Source organism: Thermobia domestica, unplaced genomic scaffold (genome assembly GCF_964235325.1).
Source record: "Thermobia domestica unplaced genomic scaffold, izTheDome1.hap1.1 HAP1_SCAFFOLD_496, whole genome shotgun sequence".
NCBI lineage: Eukaryota > Metazoa > Arthropoda > Insecta > Zygentoma > Lepismatidae > Thermobia > Thermobia domestica.
The window spans coordinates 81,488-100,348 of record NW_027656206.1 but is presented as its reverse complement, the minus strand read 5'-3'; the positions used below and the strand labels follow the sequence as shown (position 1 = coordinate 100,348).

Here is an 18,861-nt window from a genome sequence, read left to right as displayed (position 1 = left end):
ACATCTCAACTTCGTTCTTTGTCTCTTCATTATCGTGGAAGTCTTGTCCACCAAGAAGTTCCCATAAACGGGAACAAGCGCTTTGTGAATATCCGCTGGGCCCTTACTTTGTGCTTGGAGAAAATTTATGACTGAGCTCAATTCACATTCGCCGGGATTCTGAATCGGCGCAGCCATTGTAAACACGTGTTTCTCACATTCTGCTTCACGTAAAAATGAGAAATAGCCACGAGAGGCAAGTGGAAGGCTGACAGTGAAAATCAGTATAGCCAATTTAGTACCAAATATTCCTTGTTCGCCTACTGGGGTCGTAACCTTACTTCACGGATACGCCTCGTGTAATTTGTCCTATCTGAATCCTGAAACAAGTCATTCGTAAATTTTGAAACACGAATAATTAACCTGTCAAACAATATAATGGAAAATTATGTTCCTGTTGGTCCATGTTCACAAGGGCAACATTCAATAGCAGGAAATTAGGTTCCGTTATAGAATGTCGCCCTTGGGTACAGGGACCAACAGGAACATAATTTCCCGTTATAGAATGGCGCCCGAACAGGGACAAGTAAGGAAATCGGATCCTTCCTGTTATAACAAATACCTTATTTGTACTTCTACAATAACTACATATTACGTTCTAAATAGAACAATCGATGCGTCCGAAAGCATATCCTACTTAGAATCTGAGATTCTTTAATATGTTAATAGTGCTGAATTTGATATTCAGCTATTTTAATCTCGAAGCATGCAAGTCAATTCTCAAAATCAACTTTCTAACTATTTAGGTAGCACAAAATAATGTAGCTAGCGTATCAAACTTCCAAAATTTTAAAGATAAATTCAGTATGGAAATTATTCACAATAAAAATACAAGACTGCTCCTACAAAGATAACATAGTTCTTTGTATACAGTTGCACCACTGAAACACTTACCTTACTGAAGTAAATGTGTATTGTACAATCATAAGAACATATAGAAATGGAAGATCAATATTTAATAATAAACAATTCTTGTGTATTCTGTTATACTACTTAGTTATATGTAAGAACTTTTTAGATATTCCTACACTAAAAATGAGCAAGGATACTTTTCATGAATTGTGCAAGACAATATAATACAGGTATATATATTTAGAACCCACGAGCAAAGCCAAAACCTCTTGGCTATAAAGACTCTAAACGACTGTCTCCAACAAGTAACGTAAATAATTTGTGGCGTTTTTCTTCACAGCTAGAATTTTCAGCAGCATATATATGAAATGAAAGATGGCTATATCTGCTTGTCGATAATTGTTAACAAAATCTAACTGAGGAAGCTAGTAATCAGTAGATAAGTCAGCAGCATCTCGTCTATATCCTTGGACCTTTATTTTATTTAAATTTTCAGGAGCTAAAAGTTCAGTAGTATCTGCATATTGAACAAGAATTAATTCTTTATTAAGAAGATTGTGTTTAGACGTCATAACAAAATAATACGTTGATCTTTATCATAAACAATATTTTTTTTCTAAGTCGATTTCTGTTGTTGAGTAGAGATTAAAAAAAATATAGCAGCTACACTCTGGCTTCTGCTTCTGTGTAGCAAGTTTCCCACGAAATTATTTCCTCCTCTCGGAACTACTCAGTTTATCTGTTTTGTCATCAGCTTCAATGAGAATATCGAATCCATACTGCGAGACAAGATGATCTACTGGACTCATTTGAGCTCTAAATACTTTTTTTTTTCCTCTCCCTAGTTTGGTCTTCATGGAGACGTATGAAGACCTCAAATTTAACGCTTTCATGGAATTCTACACGTAACATTAATGCCACTTTTAGAAGAAAACGTTGAAATTACCTGATACTGTATGCTAGCATATGGCAATTGCAATGCAGAAAAGCAGGTATAGAAATCCATGAAAGCGTTACATAGGTGGTCTTAATACCTCCCCCTGAAGATAAAAAGTGAAAATATAGTCTTTCAGGTATAAGTAAATGCCGCAGATTATCCTGTTTTGATGTTCTTATCAGAGATGATGAAAAAAGAAATACACTGGATGGCTTTGAGACAGAAGAACGTGGTCGAAAGCTTATGTTACTATAACTGCAAACTTCATCAACTGATACTGAGAAGCAGAATCCATAGCTTCTCGAATTTCGAATCATTAAAAAACTCTTCATTCGACAATAAGAATAGACTTGAACAGACAAGAAAATATAGTTTATTATGAAATCAAACGCATTATTTTGTTAAGACTGCGAAGAAACCCAGCCTTCTTTATAAAGAAATAATTGTTGTTGATTATCCATGAGATACTTATAAACTTTTAGCTCCTGAAAATGTAAATAAAGAAAAGTGCCAAAAACATACAAGAGAGGCTGCCGACTTTTCTACCGATTACCAGTTTTCTCAGATTTTATTGTTAACCATTATCGGCAATCAGATATAACAATGTTCCATTTCACATCAATGTATGCTTCCCAAAATGATAGTCACATTATGAAGAAAAAGACCACAAAGTACATATAACCTCTGTCACCTTAATGTGTATATAGCACAATTGTAAATATGTATCTTACCTAACTTTCAATACTTTTATTTATCTAAATTCAAAGCAGAAAAGTATCTTTCCTTCCTATATAATTCTTGTACTATGTATCAGATCCCTGATGCATCAAAAAGGTACAACGTTTGTTTTTATTTCTGGAATGCTGTAAATGATTTAATCTTACATGAAACGAAAAAAAAAAAAAAAAAAAAACTTACAAACAGTAACAAATCATTATAAAATGTATACAATATACCCACTTTTAGGTAATTTACTATTAGAAATTTTCCCCTTTAATAGTTTTATTAAATCATTGGTTAAGTCGTTTTAGCAGATCATTCAAAATAATTAATCATTTCAAAAATCATTAATCACTATGGTCATTATTTTCTTCGTTGATTGCACAATGAATTAACAGGATAGTGTTGGGTGTATTATACAGCGTATTTTTCTTAATAAAATACATATAAATTTTGTCAACAGTTGAAAAGTTAATTTTTTAAAAAATCATGTGTGTTACAAGGGTTAAACCCCCGAGTTTAGTCTGTGCAGTTGTGCAATTTCTTTCTTTTATTTGTATAAATAACTGCAAAAACAAATTGACACATATTGTGCTATCACAGTTAAATATCTAAAAAGAACTTTTTTTATATATAGAAGGCAAAATAAAGTATCCCAAGTACACTAAATCCATAACTATTTGTCGAGAATGTTTTTATAAAGATATATATGTTGTGACTCATACCAAGTTCTAGTTTAACTAACGGAACAATTTCTAATAGATAGTAACCGTTCGTTGCGTAGAAGCAATTACGATAAATAAAAGGGAAACCAACTACATTTATTCCAATTACATAAAATCTATGTATGTAATACATTATTATTTGTACACTTTGGTAATTAGCTGATGTATAAAAAGGCACAGAAAGGCTTTTTGTTTTAATACATCACAAAAGTCATCAGAATTATAAATTGCTCTGTCATATCATTAAGTCTCACTAATTAATCTCACTGGTTCACTTGTCTATAATTCTGTACAAGAGATTCAATTCATTTTTACATGTTATGTTTCCGGATGTTAAAGAACTATACAGTGTCTTAATTTATTTTCTGAAGTTTATCTAATTATTTTTCAAATTGCATATATCAAAAAAATATTTTATTACATCATTGCAACAAAAGAAATTCGAAACAATACAAAACCTGTAAATGAAATTAAGGACAAAACTTAACTTGTTTTTAGGGAGGGGGGAATAGAAAAATAACTACCTCATTTGTTTCTTTCCGAAGAACTTCCAGCACTATTGATGCAAAGTATTTTACTTAGTTTAGTCCCACGATTATTCACGAGGTTATGGGAGACTGTGATGAGTGACTAAAAGTGGATGGAAACGGTAGAACACCGCGGACTCACGAACAGAACTTTGTCCACCACAAAGCCTACCTGGCAGGAGCTAGAATCGTACCAGAGACCACACGCGCCTGAGGTGAGCGCTGTACCACTGAGCCACCGCGGCTTCATAAAGTGATTTCCCAACAAATCAAAAATTCCCTAAACATCTAAAAATAGATGTCAAACTTTATAATAAAAAAAATAAAGGGTATTTAAGAATCATAATTGTATTGATCGCTTTCGTAAAACAAAGTGCTGAAGGAATGTATAATTTTGTCCTTAATTTAAACAATAATAATTTAGAATTGATTCACAAAATACCGTATCAAAGTATTGGCAATACTTTGCAGGAAAAAATGCAACAATTAACTTTCTTTTTTAATATACAATGTTTCCTATTGTACAAATATAAAATACATTTTGACCCAGCTGAAAAAAAAAAAAAAAAAAAAAAAAAAAAACTAATTTCCCGAAAGCTTCACAGCTATCATTTGCTACCGACGTCTTCAAATACCAGCGTACTTTAACGAAACGTTGATGGCAAGTTGTATCCTTTGGTTTCGTTCATAACATTTTTCTAAAAAATATTGTTTTCCTACACATAATGTCAGTTTCCAAAAGCACTGAAAAAAATTAACGAAACACCAACAACAGACTATCAAATTCATGAAACGTTTCCAACTTTCATTATCTTTCGTCAATCACTTAAATCTTACCAGTCACAAGTGTGGGTGTAGTTTTTCCTTTCCTTTTTTTCTTTTTACATACAGGTGAAGTGCAAACAACAATTCTTGCTGTTCACAGTGTAATATTATGTATATCTTTTTTTATATTTTTATATAATTTCTAGTGTAATATTTAATGTCATTTAAGATGACCATCGATGGCTTTGCATAAACAAAAGGCCAAGACAATACCTAAAAGTTGTACTAAGCCCAGACCAATTCCTACGCCAATCACCACATTCGTATGTTCGGCTACCCATTCACTTATCCTGTTGTAGCATCCCTGAAAAAAAGAAATGATCAATGAAAAGCATTCTTTTTAATACCTTTTCGATGTTTTCTTAACAAGGAGACTTACGGAAGTGTCACTCACCGATTTGAATGAAACTTTGCACACTTGTAAAGCATCGAAAAATAATCTACACGTATTTTTTTTCGGCAATCGAAGATTTAAGGGAAGAAACCACCCTTTGAACGTTAGGGGTGGTCTCCAAGCATGCACAGAAAACTATCATTTAATATAGAAGAAAGCATACTGCCAGTTTTTTTTTTTTTTTTTTTTTTTTTTTTTTTTTTTGACAGCTGATTTAGAATCTGACGTCAACATTACAGAATTCAAAATGGCGGATCCAATATAGTGATTACAATTATAAAATGTCTTCTGGTTTGAAATTCTCTGCACTTAGCCAAGAACAATTATAGTTGGCAGGGGTTACTACGAGAAGGTTGCAAACCGATTTGAAACCCCTTTCTATTGATTTGAAACCCCTATATATTTTAACGCAATGCTTGATTAAAGTAAGTCTCTACATCTCTCCCTATTCGGGGTGTTTATATATAGTGAATCCCTTCGCCTCTCACTATGTCAGAACTTCACCTATCCTCTATTATTATAATTACGAATTTATTGAGAAAAATCTTCACAGTACGGATATTTGGTTTAAAAAAAAAAAAGTGTGTGATGCATAAACATTGTTTACACCAAGCTCACCTCATTATAGTAATAACTGTGACAAATCGCAAAATGCAGCACAATCTTCTTTCAAATAACTGTCCACACACATCTAAGATCTGTAAATCTGGGAGAAGAAAACTGATTATGAATCAGTGATTGGGATCAAAATTATATGATTACTGAGATGTAAATTAATGTTATAGTTGTAGAGAATAATATCAGTAAAATGTTTCAAGAAGTTTTTCCACGGTCTAGAGACGAACACAACAAGAGGCTGAATTCTACCAGTTGTTAGTGCAGAATAGTTTCTATTTTGAGATACTCTTTTGTTCGTAAAATAGGTTGAAAAGTTGATAATTGTCACTACTCCACGAATCTAATAATAAAAGGGACTTTACATTAGACGCTGGGAGAAAAACCTCTTGAAACCATGATCTCACAAGACCTGATGTTAATGTTCCCGAATTTGATGCTTTCACAAGGACATTTTCAGATTAAAAGAGATTGTTTTGGACTATAGGGCTAAGTGTTCCATTATTTCCCTGCTAAATAATTAACAACTGTGATAACAGAACACCGTTTTCAGAAATTAAAGACTGTATGGTGTAGCTATGAGTCGTAGACTTATTGACTGTGTCACACTTTCTACTGTTTGTATCTCTGTAAACGCTATAGTAAGAGATGCAGACACTCACTTTAATCAATCATGCCATTAAAATGAGTACAGAAAGAAGTTTCAAATTGGTCTGCAACCTCCTCGCAGTTATGTCTGCTAACTGTAATTATTCTTGACTAACTGCAGAGAATTTCAAACCACAAGACATTTCGTAATTGTAATCACTATATTGGATCCGCCATTTTGAATTTTGTAATGTTGACGTTAAATTCTAAATCAGCTGTCCAATCCCCCCCTCCCCTTGCAGTATGTTTTCTTCTAAATTAAATGGTTGTTTTCGGTTTATTCTTAGAGACCACCCGTAACGTTCAAAGGATGGTTTCTACGCTTTAATCTTCACCATTGCCGAAACAAGAAAAAAAAAAAAAATGTCGATTATTTTTCGATGTTCTACAAGTGTTTAAAGTTTCATTCAAATCGCTGAGTGACACTTCCGTAAGTCTTCTTGTAAGATTATAACAGTTGTCAATAAAAATAAAGAACAACCACAGAACTCAGTGAGCAGAGATTCAAAATTCACTCGAGTTTAAAGTTAACCTATCAGAAATTAGTTAACTACACTGCCACAAAATACTTTTTTTGTCTACTATAAATTTGAGAAGAAAGGGGCAACAGTGACAAACACTGAACTCAAGACTCTAAGAGTGTTTTTCAACTAAATTTTCAGACTGTTTTTACATATCCAGCTAGCAAAACTTTCTCGTACGAATGTTAAACCTAGCCTAGTGTTAGAATATTGAACTCACGCTAGTCCCGGATTCAATTCCTGACCGGTAAATCCTAATTTTCAGCGTCCACCCAGTGTCGTGAGGCAAAATAAAGAGCCATGTGAATAAAAGCTGTGATAACCACTAGATACAGAAAGTTTCTAGTACGCCTCTTAGAGATAGAGCGCAGTAATGCACTGACTACGCGTTCGTCGCTAGGCTCGACGTAGTTCAGTCGATCGCTAACAGATGGCATTGGAGCAGCTCAAGCCTCCACAAAATGGTTATCCCGACAGTGGTTGCTTAGTTAGATGAGAATAAGGTAAAGATGGGTTTGGTACTTAGAACCTGCACCCTTTTGCACATCCAACTCTACCTACAACCTCACACTTATCTCATTAACTAATATAACTCCTCTACCAGTTTTGCGAGTGTATTTTATATTTGTTGTTTTAAGGATAGGTCATAATCCGGAATTGCTGAACGTATAGTAATTTGTTAAGACATTTCTTTATTTCAGAAGTGAATAATTAATAATTACGCATAATTTCTTTATTTGAGAAGTGGATCAAAACGAATTACGCATAATTTCTTTATTTCAGAAGTAGAAAATCAATAATTATACTTACCATTTAAGCTTAATGATTCACTTTCCGTTCATACACGAAAAAGTGAACTATGAATATACGGTCGATATATAAAAACGAGGTAGAAGTGTAGAGATTGAAAGTGAGTTAAACTGTATAAAGGTCTTTTTGCAACAGCTAATGTCTAAAATTTAGTAACAAGTCTGCCATGATAGAAAACATACAAACCAGTGACAAAAACACTAGGGTAAAATTAGTAACTGGAATACGTTATCTCCCTACAAAATTATGCGTATTACATCATTACATGTGCCGATCAAACGTTGAGTGTTGACGATCACACGCAACCAAACGACGGTAGAACGATCTGGTCCATCTTTGATCAAGTTTCCTTCTATTATGGGGAGGGCTAATACGTTTTAATTTGTTAGCTTCCTACTAAATTTTGCATATTACGTCACTACACGTGGCGATCCAACTCATTGTTGACTATCAAACGACAATCAAGCGATCTGGCCTAATTCCGATCGTTTTTGATTCCATTGGAGCCTAGTGGTTAACCTGTTAACCTCACTACAAATTTTTTGTTTACTACGTCATTACGCGTGGCGATCAAATAATGATTCTCGGCGATCGAACGCGATCAAACAATCTGGTTCAGTTCCGGTTAATATGCTTGCGCTGAGTCCTAAAAGGTTAACTAGTTAATTCTACAAATTATGCGTATTACGTCACTGCGAGTAGCGTTCAAACGCTGGCTGTTGGCGATGAAACACAAACGATCTGGCTCAATTCCGATCAATTTTGTTTTTATGAGGTGTTCATGAACTCTTAAAAAATATGAGTATAACGTCACTATTCGTGGCGATCAAATGATTGTTGTTTGCGATCAAGCGACGATCAACTGGCTCAATTTCAATCAATTTTGCTACCTTTGGGCCGAACAGGCTAACTTGTTAGCCCGCTTCTACAAAACTGTGCGTATTAAGTCAGTACCCGTAGCGATCAAACTATCTGACATAATTCCGATTAGTTTGCTTCCATGGGGAAGGGGGGGGGTAACAGGTCACCGATCCAGAGTTTGCTACTCTATCCCTTCCCCCCCCCACACACACACAAGTAACTTGTCAAACTCTACAAGTCAAAACCCCGCAATGTGAAAACCATCTTTCCTTTGACCCAGATCAGTCACTGCTTGACTTCGCTAAATTCACGAGAACCGATATTCCAACGCGCCTAGGGTGCTGACATTCGCATGTATTAAATAGGACACTATCCAAAATTATCACATTGTTTGTTGTTCCTAAAGTATTTGCACAAAAAAAAAAAAAAGAAAGAAAGAAAAAAAAAAAAGAAGTTGAGAATAGCAAGGCTCCTTAAGAAACTACTGAATTACATAAATATATCACAATGCTTTAAACCAGTCAATTGTAATAAATTATTTATTCCCTTACGTTTAGATAGTATGAATTTGCTTCGTTAGGGTTCTGTGGACAGCTAGGATCTGTCGGTTCGAACAGTGTTGGATCCCCTTTCAGAACACAACAAGCTTCAGGAACTTGTTTTCCAGACTCCTTTTTCCATTTCGACTCAGAAAAATCTTCATAGTTGTCGACGCCACAACACTGAAGCTGCAGAGAGGAGAAAGATTAAACATACTCTTAAGTTTAGCATTTGTTATACACAAGACACTAAATTTCTACATCATCTACTAGTGAATGTTAAGATCTGGCTTTAGCACTTATGAATCTCTCTATGAACTCAAGTTCAAGCTTTTTCTATTTTTAAAATATTTGTCTCGCTTTACGTATTGTATTACCTGTTTATATTGCAAATGTTCACAATATATAAAATTATAGCATATATTTAGGAGTATCACTGAAGTACGAAGTCAAAAATTATCCGCAATTTAGACAATTTACATTGCTCATACTAACCTCTGTTCTCGTTTATTTTATTGTTATGCTGTTATGGTCATGCCATGTTTGATCCTAATTCGTCCATTTGTCTTGTTACAGATAGATCATGGCCGCTCCATTAGAACTTTGCACTAAAGAGGAACAATGAACAGTGATCCGGTTTTTGTGATTGGAAGGTGTATCAAGAACCATGACTAATTTCCAGACGATGTACCACTTCAATAGTCACTCGTCTGTCTAACAGAACCATGTCACGTGCATGTTCAATGTTGACATTTGTGGCCGTACACAAGGGCGCAGATTTTGTAAATTTGGGGGCGGGGCATTCAGATGTAGAAGACATATATGGAGATTTTAAGACAAATTGCATTCAAATTATGCCAAACATTGTACATTCTTAAATATAATAATGGGGCTCACATCTGCTTTTTTTGTGAGGCCGGACTCCTTGCCCCCCCCCCCCAGGATCAGCGCCCTTGGCCGTACGTGGTCATCCAAAGAACCGAGTCAACTTAACTCTGTTCTTTCCACGTGCGTAACATTTGTAAGACCCTTTTTAAATTTTTCAATCCATGCGTAGACTCCGTTGCGGCAAGACACTGTTTCTGTATTGTGCCAAAAGTCTTTGGATTGCGGACCCTGATCACTGTTCGTTCTTCCTCTTTGGTACAAATTTCTAATGGAGTGGCCATTATCTATCTGCAACAAAAGAAAGATAAATGGAGGAATTAGGATCAAACTTTCATGTCATGACCACAACAGCATATCAATAAAATAAACGAGGACAAATCAGTATGAACAATGTACAAAGAGTTATGTCAAAATTGAGGATAATTTTTGGTTTACCCTGTATTACAGTCACAGTATCTCTTTATGGTCAAATGGCTTACACTCTTAATTTCCTGTACGCATGGTCTTGAATTCAATAGTCGTTGGAGATGCAAATGTTAAGTACTAATTCGGATCAAACTTTCAGCAGTAGAGTTAGTGACATACGATCTTCGTGTTGAAAAGAGTACTTAAGTTATGATTATTCAATCAATCAAAATGAAAAGCGTGATTTTCATAGGAATTCATATGTAACATTTGAAATTTTACTTTCTTAACTCTCGTCTCATCTTTTACAGATTTTCCTCTCTTATTAGTATGTATGGACATAGGCTTGTTCTTACTATGTTATATACTTTGATAATCTAAGTGTGGACATGAACCCTTATCTAAACGAAGTCATTGATGTAATACAACACATTTTGGAGAGAAAAAAATGCCACATAAACCCTTGGTCCAAATCAACACTTCAATTTTATTAAATGTTGCTTTGTAGCCTAGGAAATATCTACCTGAATAATGATGAAATCGTGCCTAGGAATACATTTTTAACCATTCTTTGAATATTGTAACAATAATACATCAGAAAATACAGGACAAGGCTACCACAGTAATCTTACTTATTTCGTTTGTTGAAAGTATAAGACATAGAACACTGCAATGTACAGTCCGTCGCAAAAAAACCTGCAACATGAGCATGTAAGTTTATTGTGAAACTACGCCTAACAGCCCAGGGAGTCAACATAACGTCTAAGTGACACGAAGCACGCCAGGAGAAACCTCGGCGTCCTCCCCTGCACACTTATTTTGGAGCAAAAGACTTCGTCGTTTCACAATAAACTTACATGCTCATGTTGCAGGTTTTTTGCTGCGGACTGTACAACGTGAAAAGAACTCCAAGTTGGAGCTACAAGTGCTCGATGTCCCCCCCCCCCACCTTCAATCACGCGGTACACATAAATACGATAGTGCAACTCCATCCACAGATGTCGAAGCATACTCTGGTCAATTCTACGCAAAGCCGCACGGATAAGTTCTCAAGATTCAGGTTAGCAAGATTAGTTGACGAAGGTGGTACATAAACTTCATCTTTGATGAAACTTCAAGAAGTAACGAAGGTCAGTTAAGGTGACCGAGGAGGTCACCTAGGAAAGACTGATCGTTAGAAATAAACGAGTGTCGTGGGTTTTTTCCTTATAGATTTCTTCTTATAGCTTTGTAAATTCGGAATACCAATCACATATTATCTTTTCACTTGGTGTTTCCTTATGAAATCATACAGAAGTGTCATTGGACGGTGATTACTGATCTTGTTGTATGGAATTCAACAAGCAGTATATGAGGGACGTTCCGAAATTATATTTCGTCATTTTTTCCCACGGAAACTTCATTGCCAAATACAAATACACTATGGCATCATGAACTATACACCTTGCAGTATTTTTCAACAGTCACCACAACCAGTGAGAGAGCGTACAATCGGTTTGAAGAAACCATCTCGGTAAACTCTGTTCTACGATGCAAAGAATTCTTGTACAGCCTTAGAAGTAATGTCCCGAGGGTGCGGCTTTCAATGCAGGGAACAGGTGAAAGTCCGATGGGGCAAGATCAAGGTTGTAGGTAGGGTGATCCACTTATTCATCCGAAGCGACGAATCTGATCTTGTGTGAGCCTGGTTGTGTGTGGTTTTGTTGTCAGTAAATTTTTTATTCGCTGGTGAACTGGGATGCTTGCACATCATTGAGGCGGCCTTGGTTTCTGGTGTAAAGTGGTGCACCCATGTCTCATCGCCTGTGATGATTCTGAACAGAAACTCATTTCCTTCTCGCGCGTACCACGTCAAGTGATTGAAGCTAATTTCTATTTTTTCACTCTTGTGATCCGGGTCAGGTCCTGTCCGCTAACACCATGTCCTGTACTCTAGCATTGTTATTTTCATTCGTGGATGTGAAGAGACGCCCACCTCAACATTCATCCTCCACACACTGCCTTCTTTCAGTGAACTTCCAACGCCAGCGAATAACCATTTAACGAGACATGACCACCTCACCATACACGGTCTGCAGGCGATGAAGGACGGACACAATTCTACGTACTCATTCATACCAAACAACAGCAAACATTTCAATCGGCGACCACGTTGTCAGCATACGCCTGTCTGCCATCGTGATTTGTACTCGAATAGCCTCGTGCACGCCGGTCTGCTGCTACTCTCTTCTTCAGCGCTCTGCGCATGCGTCATTCCACCTCCGCTAACGCTCTTTTCATCATTGAACCAGAAATGGCTGTGGTTACTTATGGCGATTGATTGTTTCACCTGGTATACCAACTTGTCGTTCAAAACAAAGTATGAACATTTCGGAACGTCCCTCGTACATTTTCCTCTTTTGTCCCCAAGTTCTCACTAGCATTTCCCTGTCTTTCTCCGTATCTGGAAAGAAATTTGCTGAGAGTTTCTTTTCGTGCTATATGTTTCAATACTCTACGCCTTACGGGGAGGCACCCACCATTGTGGTCCATTAGGTCCTCCCCAAAATTCGTTACTCAACAAACATTTCTGAACTTGAAGAAAACTATGGTTACCCTAAGAGAGAAATGGTTGATGTACCTTAAAGATCTTATCTTACACTACATCTATACTCTTTATTTTTTTTATATAAACAATTTATTGAAAATACAGGTGGTAGTACTTAAATTACTTATACTTTTATTGGATGTAGTACAATACTAGTTTAATAATACATAGACGGAAATCTTGCAGACAATTTTTGTGCTAGCCCTGTGTAAAACTAACAATAATTCTTAATTATAAGACCAAAAATAGTAAATAAAACTATAATCAGCTGCCAGATAGAAAGCTGGTCCAAGTATATTTAAGTAAGTGCTATCCTGTGCTCGAGCACAGGGCGGCAGAATTTTGAATTCTTTAAAAAAAAAAAAAAAAAAATCACAATAAAGTAATACTTAAAACTAACAACCCGCAGTCCCGTGCAAGCGCGAAAAAAATATGTTCATGTGTTTAATTCGCTCTAAGTACAGTAGTTACTAATTAGCTAGCTTATCTGATTGTTTTTAAAAAGTCATCCTCTCTCAGTCAAACTCCAAGGGGTGAGGAACATGAAAACTGATACCGTTGGACTCAACTATTTCGAAAACTATGAATTCAACACTAATAACTGTCGCTTTCGATTATTTTTAAAATCTCGCCCCCTCCCTGGGGAGTGAAGCATAACTTTGAATTGGATTAAAACTGTCAGTCTTAATCTCAGCGACCCTAAAAACTGTGAACTCTAATATAGATAGTTTTCGGTTGGGGGATGAGATTTTGTACGGGGGCGGCAAATTATTTAGAGCACAGGGGCGCACAATATATAAATACGGGCCTGTATATGGGCACTTTTACCATTGGCATCAGCGATATTTATTCAAGAAAAAAGGACTATGTAAATCTTAATCAGAACAAACAAACAAAAAAAAAAAAAAAAACGCAATAATACCCACCTGAGACATAAGGTAGTCCCACATTAACGTTACAGCTGTAGCATTAGGTTTAGCTGTGTAATAATTTTTTATTGTCGTCTTCCATAAATCCTTTGTTTTTGTTTCGGCCTGAAAAGAAAAAAGAAAAAAGTAGAAAAAGCTCATCATAGTGAGTACTAAAAACCTAATTAACTCTCATTGTGAATTGAAATATAACTTCTCTCAAACCTCGAAACTGGTTGTTTTCAGAACTCGAGTACCGACTTGCTTAGAAACACTGTGCAAAGGAACTTTTATTGTTTGTCGACTAATTCTGCAGAAAACAATCAAATTGTTATGCCTTAACGAAATTTCATGTCAAATTATTGATGGAAGCTTTTCCCATTTCAACACAAAGGTTGAAAATTCATTGGTGTGTGTGTTTATTTCATGATAAATTTTCGTAAACATTTGTGACTTCCATAAAACAGCATGTTTTGTCTGAGACTTACTCTACTGAAATTAATGATAAGAAATGAATTTATTTCCAGCTTGGAAGTCTGCTTCTTGATGATTAGAGAGATTTCATGTAGCCTAATCAGGAGTCATTTGGGGAATGCAGCGAAGGGCATAGCTCCCCTGAGTGAGAAACATAAAATGTTTTAATCAAGCTTGTAATTGATCAGTTTTAAAATATTAAAATTGATAATTTAATTAATTATTTTTCAGGAGTTATTTTTCAAAGTAGCTAAAAAAAATTCGTGATAATTCAACAATTAATAGTTTTCCCCCCTGAGAAACCATTTGAAATGAATATTCGAGTTCCATGATATATTTTTACTGTTTATTATCAGATTTGTTTCAAAACAGTACCTTTTTTATATTAGTACGCTAATTTTCATTAATTTGATCCATTAAATTTTGAATTGACTTTACAGCTCAAGACTTTTCTCACTGTATAGTACTAGAAACTTTTAATTTTACTAGTTTTGAAGTTCATTATTTTTTTCTGATAATTTTTAATCAATTATATTTTCATAGGCTTCATATTTAATCAGTTTTTTTTTTTTTTTAATTTTTCTAGCTATGGCAACCAATTGTGTACTAATAAAAAGAATGGAACTATGATGATATATATGTGGGAATCTTATCCCCCGGAAGTAAAATCTAAAATTACGCCCATGAGCCTAACAGAACATTGCTACGGCTTCTCTACTGTACTGCCATTTCTACTGTACATGTTACCAACAACTCAAAGCTGCCGCAAAAATGACTCAAAAGAACCATTTAATTCGCCTGATCAATAACCCTCGGAAATAAAAAAAATATTTTATATATCCACTTTATTTATTAGCATCTGTATACTATCGAACAGTGATTTTCCAAAAATCTGTACACTTTAAACTATAATATACATAATTAATAACAAAATATACGAGAATAAGGATAAACTAACACATACGTGTGTGTATATGCGCGATTACATTCTGCATATGTTACAAGAATGCAACATTTGTATAATTCTATTCGCATTAGTAATATAAATGTGTTCTGTGACTCGGAATATCAACTGAACACTTGGAACTTACTAAATCGAAATAAACTTACATAGCTATATAACTTTGGAACCTAGTACCTACCTCAGACTGGATTTTTACCATGTCTTATTAGAAGGTATATTTGAACTAGGTAGAGAGGATCAAAATGTATGCCAAAAACAGGGCTTATCTTACGGGCTTTTATTACACTTTTATTCAAATGCGTATTTTGAGGGATAAGGAGTTCAAATATTTTTCATAAACCTATTTTTTCCGTGCGAAGAACGGGCATTTCCGAAAGTTTCGTTGAAAAAAAAAAATCTTTTCAATTTATTACTATCCTAAATTTTTGTAATGAACCAATTCAATTTAAGCCCATTGTAAAACAAGACTTCAAACAAGGTGGTTTTCATAGTGTCGACGTTTCTTAAAAACAAATTCACTGTGTTATGCAAGACATCAGGGCCGCCCATAATGGGAGCCAACCCTGACAAATGTCATGGGGTCTAGGCGGGCCATTTGGGGACCCGTGAAAATAATATATATATTTTTAAGTTTCATAATTCAATTGTGAATTTCTTAAGATTTAAAAATTCGGGACAAAACTTGTTTTGGGGGAGTCAATGAAATCTACGGGCAGTTATACATGGTATTCTTGAATTTTGAAAAACCTGGTTGAACATTTATGCATACACTCTGAACTTCTTATCCTTCACATCCAAATAAACCTAATTCAGCTTATTTTCTGTGTTGCTTTGTTTTATAGCGAGAATAATTTGGCTTGTATCCAACTTTGCTCACGCCGTTTCTTCGGTCCTTGAACGAACGAACATGTTATTATCTCCTCTGGTCTATTTGCATATATCCGTATCAGTGATTCATTCCCCTTCTCAACAATGACAATGTGTGTAGACTATCAGCAAATTCAAAATGTCTTTCTTCATCTCAAAAACAAATAGGATAAGTATGTTTACTTACCCTTAGGTTTGTCCAGATTAATTCACTGTTCACGCATTTGTCATAATGAAAATAAAAACAGCGGTACAAAATTTAACGTTTTTATTTCAGATTAAGGGGAGTCATTGTTAAAGAACTTTGTTGACACCAGCAGCGAGCCAACCTAGTCCTGTATCATGTCCGATCGTCTATCCGTGCGACTTTATTTCTCAGGAACATTGTTAAATGTAGACATCTTTTACTCCCTTATAAGGCTTAATTTTTAATCCTTACTTCATTGGTAATATACACGTATAACAGAACGTTAGTGTTTCTATGATCAGATCTTTATACAAAAAGGAGCCATCTACAGCCAAATTTTGTCATTTCGCCAGATCTAACTGCGTACGAAGCATTTTTTCTTTAGATTTTCGACTCAGGGAGAAGGAAGTTGGTCGGGTTCACATGTTTTGGAGGTTCAAAAAGTATAGAATGTAGTCTATACCTGTACCAGAAGCCCTCAAGTTCGTCAACCCATACTACTCTACTTTGTTGCAGGTTCTTATACTGTTTAATAGGCTATGTGCTAAGAGCTGTCACTTCTGCAAGTTGTTAGATAATACAGTTTGATTTCTCTTTTTTTAAATTTTGTTTAAAGTTGATTTTGAGATAAGTCGATCTGTCAATCAATCAGTGGTGTAACCACAATAGAATTGTTCTCTCTTCCATTAAAGCTACTAAATTTTAAAATGATATTCTCAAAGCCGAAAGTGTTTTGGAAATGAGACCTTCAGTTACAATAAAAACAATGTGAATATTGTAATAAATTAAATAAGCAAATAAAGAAAATGGTAAAAAAAAAAAGTTAAGCTTTGACAGGGCCAAGATAGAATCCCCCCTTCCTCCCATAAACCACTAAATTTATTCCTTAAGTCGATTTTAGGAACGAAATACAAAGTAAACAACACACTTAAAATTACAGTAATAAATTTGGAACCCGTAGTCAGAACGTTAACACATGGTGGGAGGGAAAGGAGGAAGGGAAGTTAATTTTGCGGAGGCTTAAATGAGTGTCCTACAATTTTGACTGTGTATTTTCTTAACATTTACAAGTAGTACATACTATGTGCTTTCTGTTAATAGAAATCAAGAAACAATAAATACAATCTTCTATTTAACGGTTCATACTTTTCTTACACAGTACACAGTGGCGTATTTAGGGGGGTGGCTTCCGGGCTTAAGCCTCCCTCCCGAAATCTTACTATAGTCAAGTATATAAAATATCGTGCAGAATTTTCACATTTTCAGGCAAAGCCCCCCGCGAAAGTTAACAAAGCCTCTCCCGAAACAAAATCCTAAATACGCCACTGACAGTACATAATACCCAGCAAACTAAAAATTATCAAATTAGCAGCGAACGACATACATGTCATGAAAATTAGTTTCTCGAGACTTTTTTCGAAAACTACGCATGATAATTCACCTTCACGTTGTCATTTGTTCATTTCAAATGTGATCTGTGTGTTATTTCTGGACAATATAATAATTTCACGCTATATCTCGTTAGCCATATTACATACTACCTTCTTGATAATACCATAATGAAGATCTTCATGAAGGTTTATTTCAGTACCAGTCTCACCTTAATAGGTGACATGGCTTTCGTTCAGAACCAATTTATAGGATAACAAAACAAATTAGTTTTTCTCAGTTTTCTCGAGAACTACGCATGAGCTTTTATACTGACATCTATTACTTGTTCCGATGAAAGTTCTGTCGATTGGTATGTCTTGCATGAGTTTTACACTGACATACTAGGTGTGGCAATTAAATAACGAGACTGCCCACCTCCTGTCGCGCAAGATCGTGGGGGGAGGTAGCTAATGATGTGTTTTTGATTTTGAACCTTCATGAATAGCCACTGTTTGTTTCATGATTCTGAAAACTTTTCTTTTCTTTGTAGGCTTGCATGAAGAGGATAGTGTTCTGTAGTAATACCGGAATCATGGTGAACAGTAAAGTTGAGCAGCGCATTAACATCAAATTTCTGTTGAAATAAATAAATAAATAAATAAATAAATAAACACCGACGGAATGTTGTACAATGTTAAAAGAGGTGTATGGTGATAATGCTATGTCATGTGCGGGAGTTTTCGAATGGCACAAACGATTTTCAGAAGGGAGGGAGGAGTTTGAAGATTATGAATGACCCGGCTACCCTTTGAGTTCAAGAACGGACGAAAATGTTCAAAAAATAATAATAATAATAATAATAATAATAATAATAATAATAATAATAATAATAATGAACTTGTGCGAAAAGACAGACGTCTGAGTATTCGGATGATTGCAGACATGACGAACATTAACAAAGAGACAGTAAGACAAATTGTGCATGACAATTTAAACATGACAAAAGTTTGTGCAAAATTTGTCCCGAAAAACCTCTTTCAGGAACAAAAACACATTCGTAAGACCATTTGCTGTGACGTCATGGAACGACTCAAAGCAGAACCAGACTTGCTAACACGTGTCATCACATGTGATGAAACATGGATTTTAAAGTATGACCCCGAGACTATGCGTCAATTCATGCACTGGAGAACTCCC

General features: G+C 35.2%; 1 protein-coding gene across 1 annotated transcript in view; it reads right to left on the bottom strand.

Moving 5' to 3' along the window:
• Positions 1-680: 680 nt before the first annotated feature.
• The window catches only part of Tsp66E (Tetraspanin 66E), a 52,737-nt gene continuing 34,556 nt past the window's right edge, over positions 681-18,861 (bottom strand). Inside the window, exons 5-7 of the mRNA XM_081747707.1 lie at positions 13,820-13,927; positions 9,026-9,202; positions 681-4,929 (exon numbers count right to left, since the gene is read on the bottom strand). Of these exons, the coding sequence (XP_081603833.1) occupies positions 4,786-4,929; positions 9,026-9,202; positions 13,820-13,927 (429 nt within the window). The 3' untranslated portion in view covers positions 681-4,785. The remainder of the gene's footprint in view (positions 4,930-9,025; positions 9,203-13,819; positions 13,928-18,861) is intronic.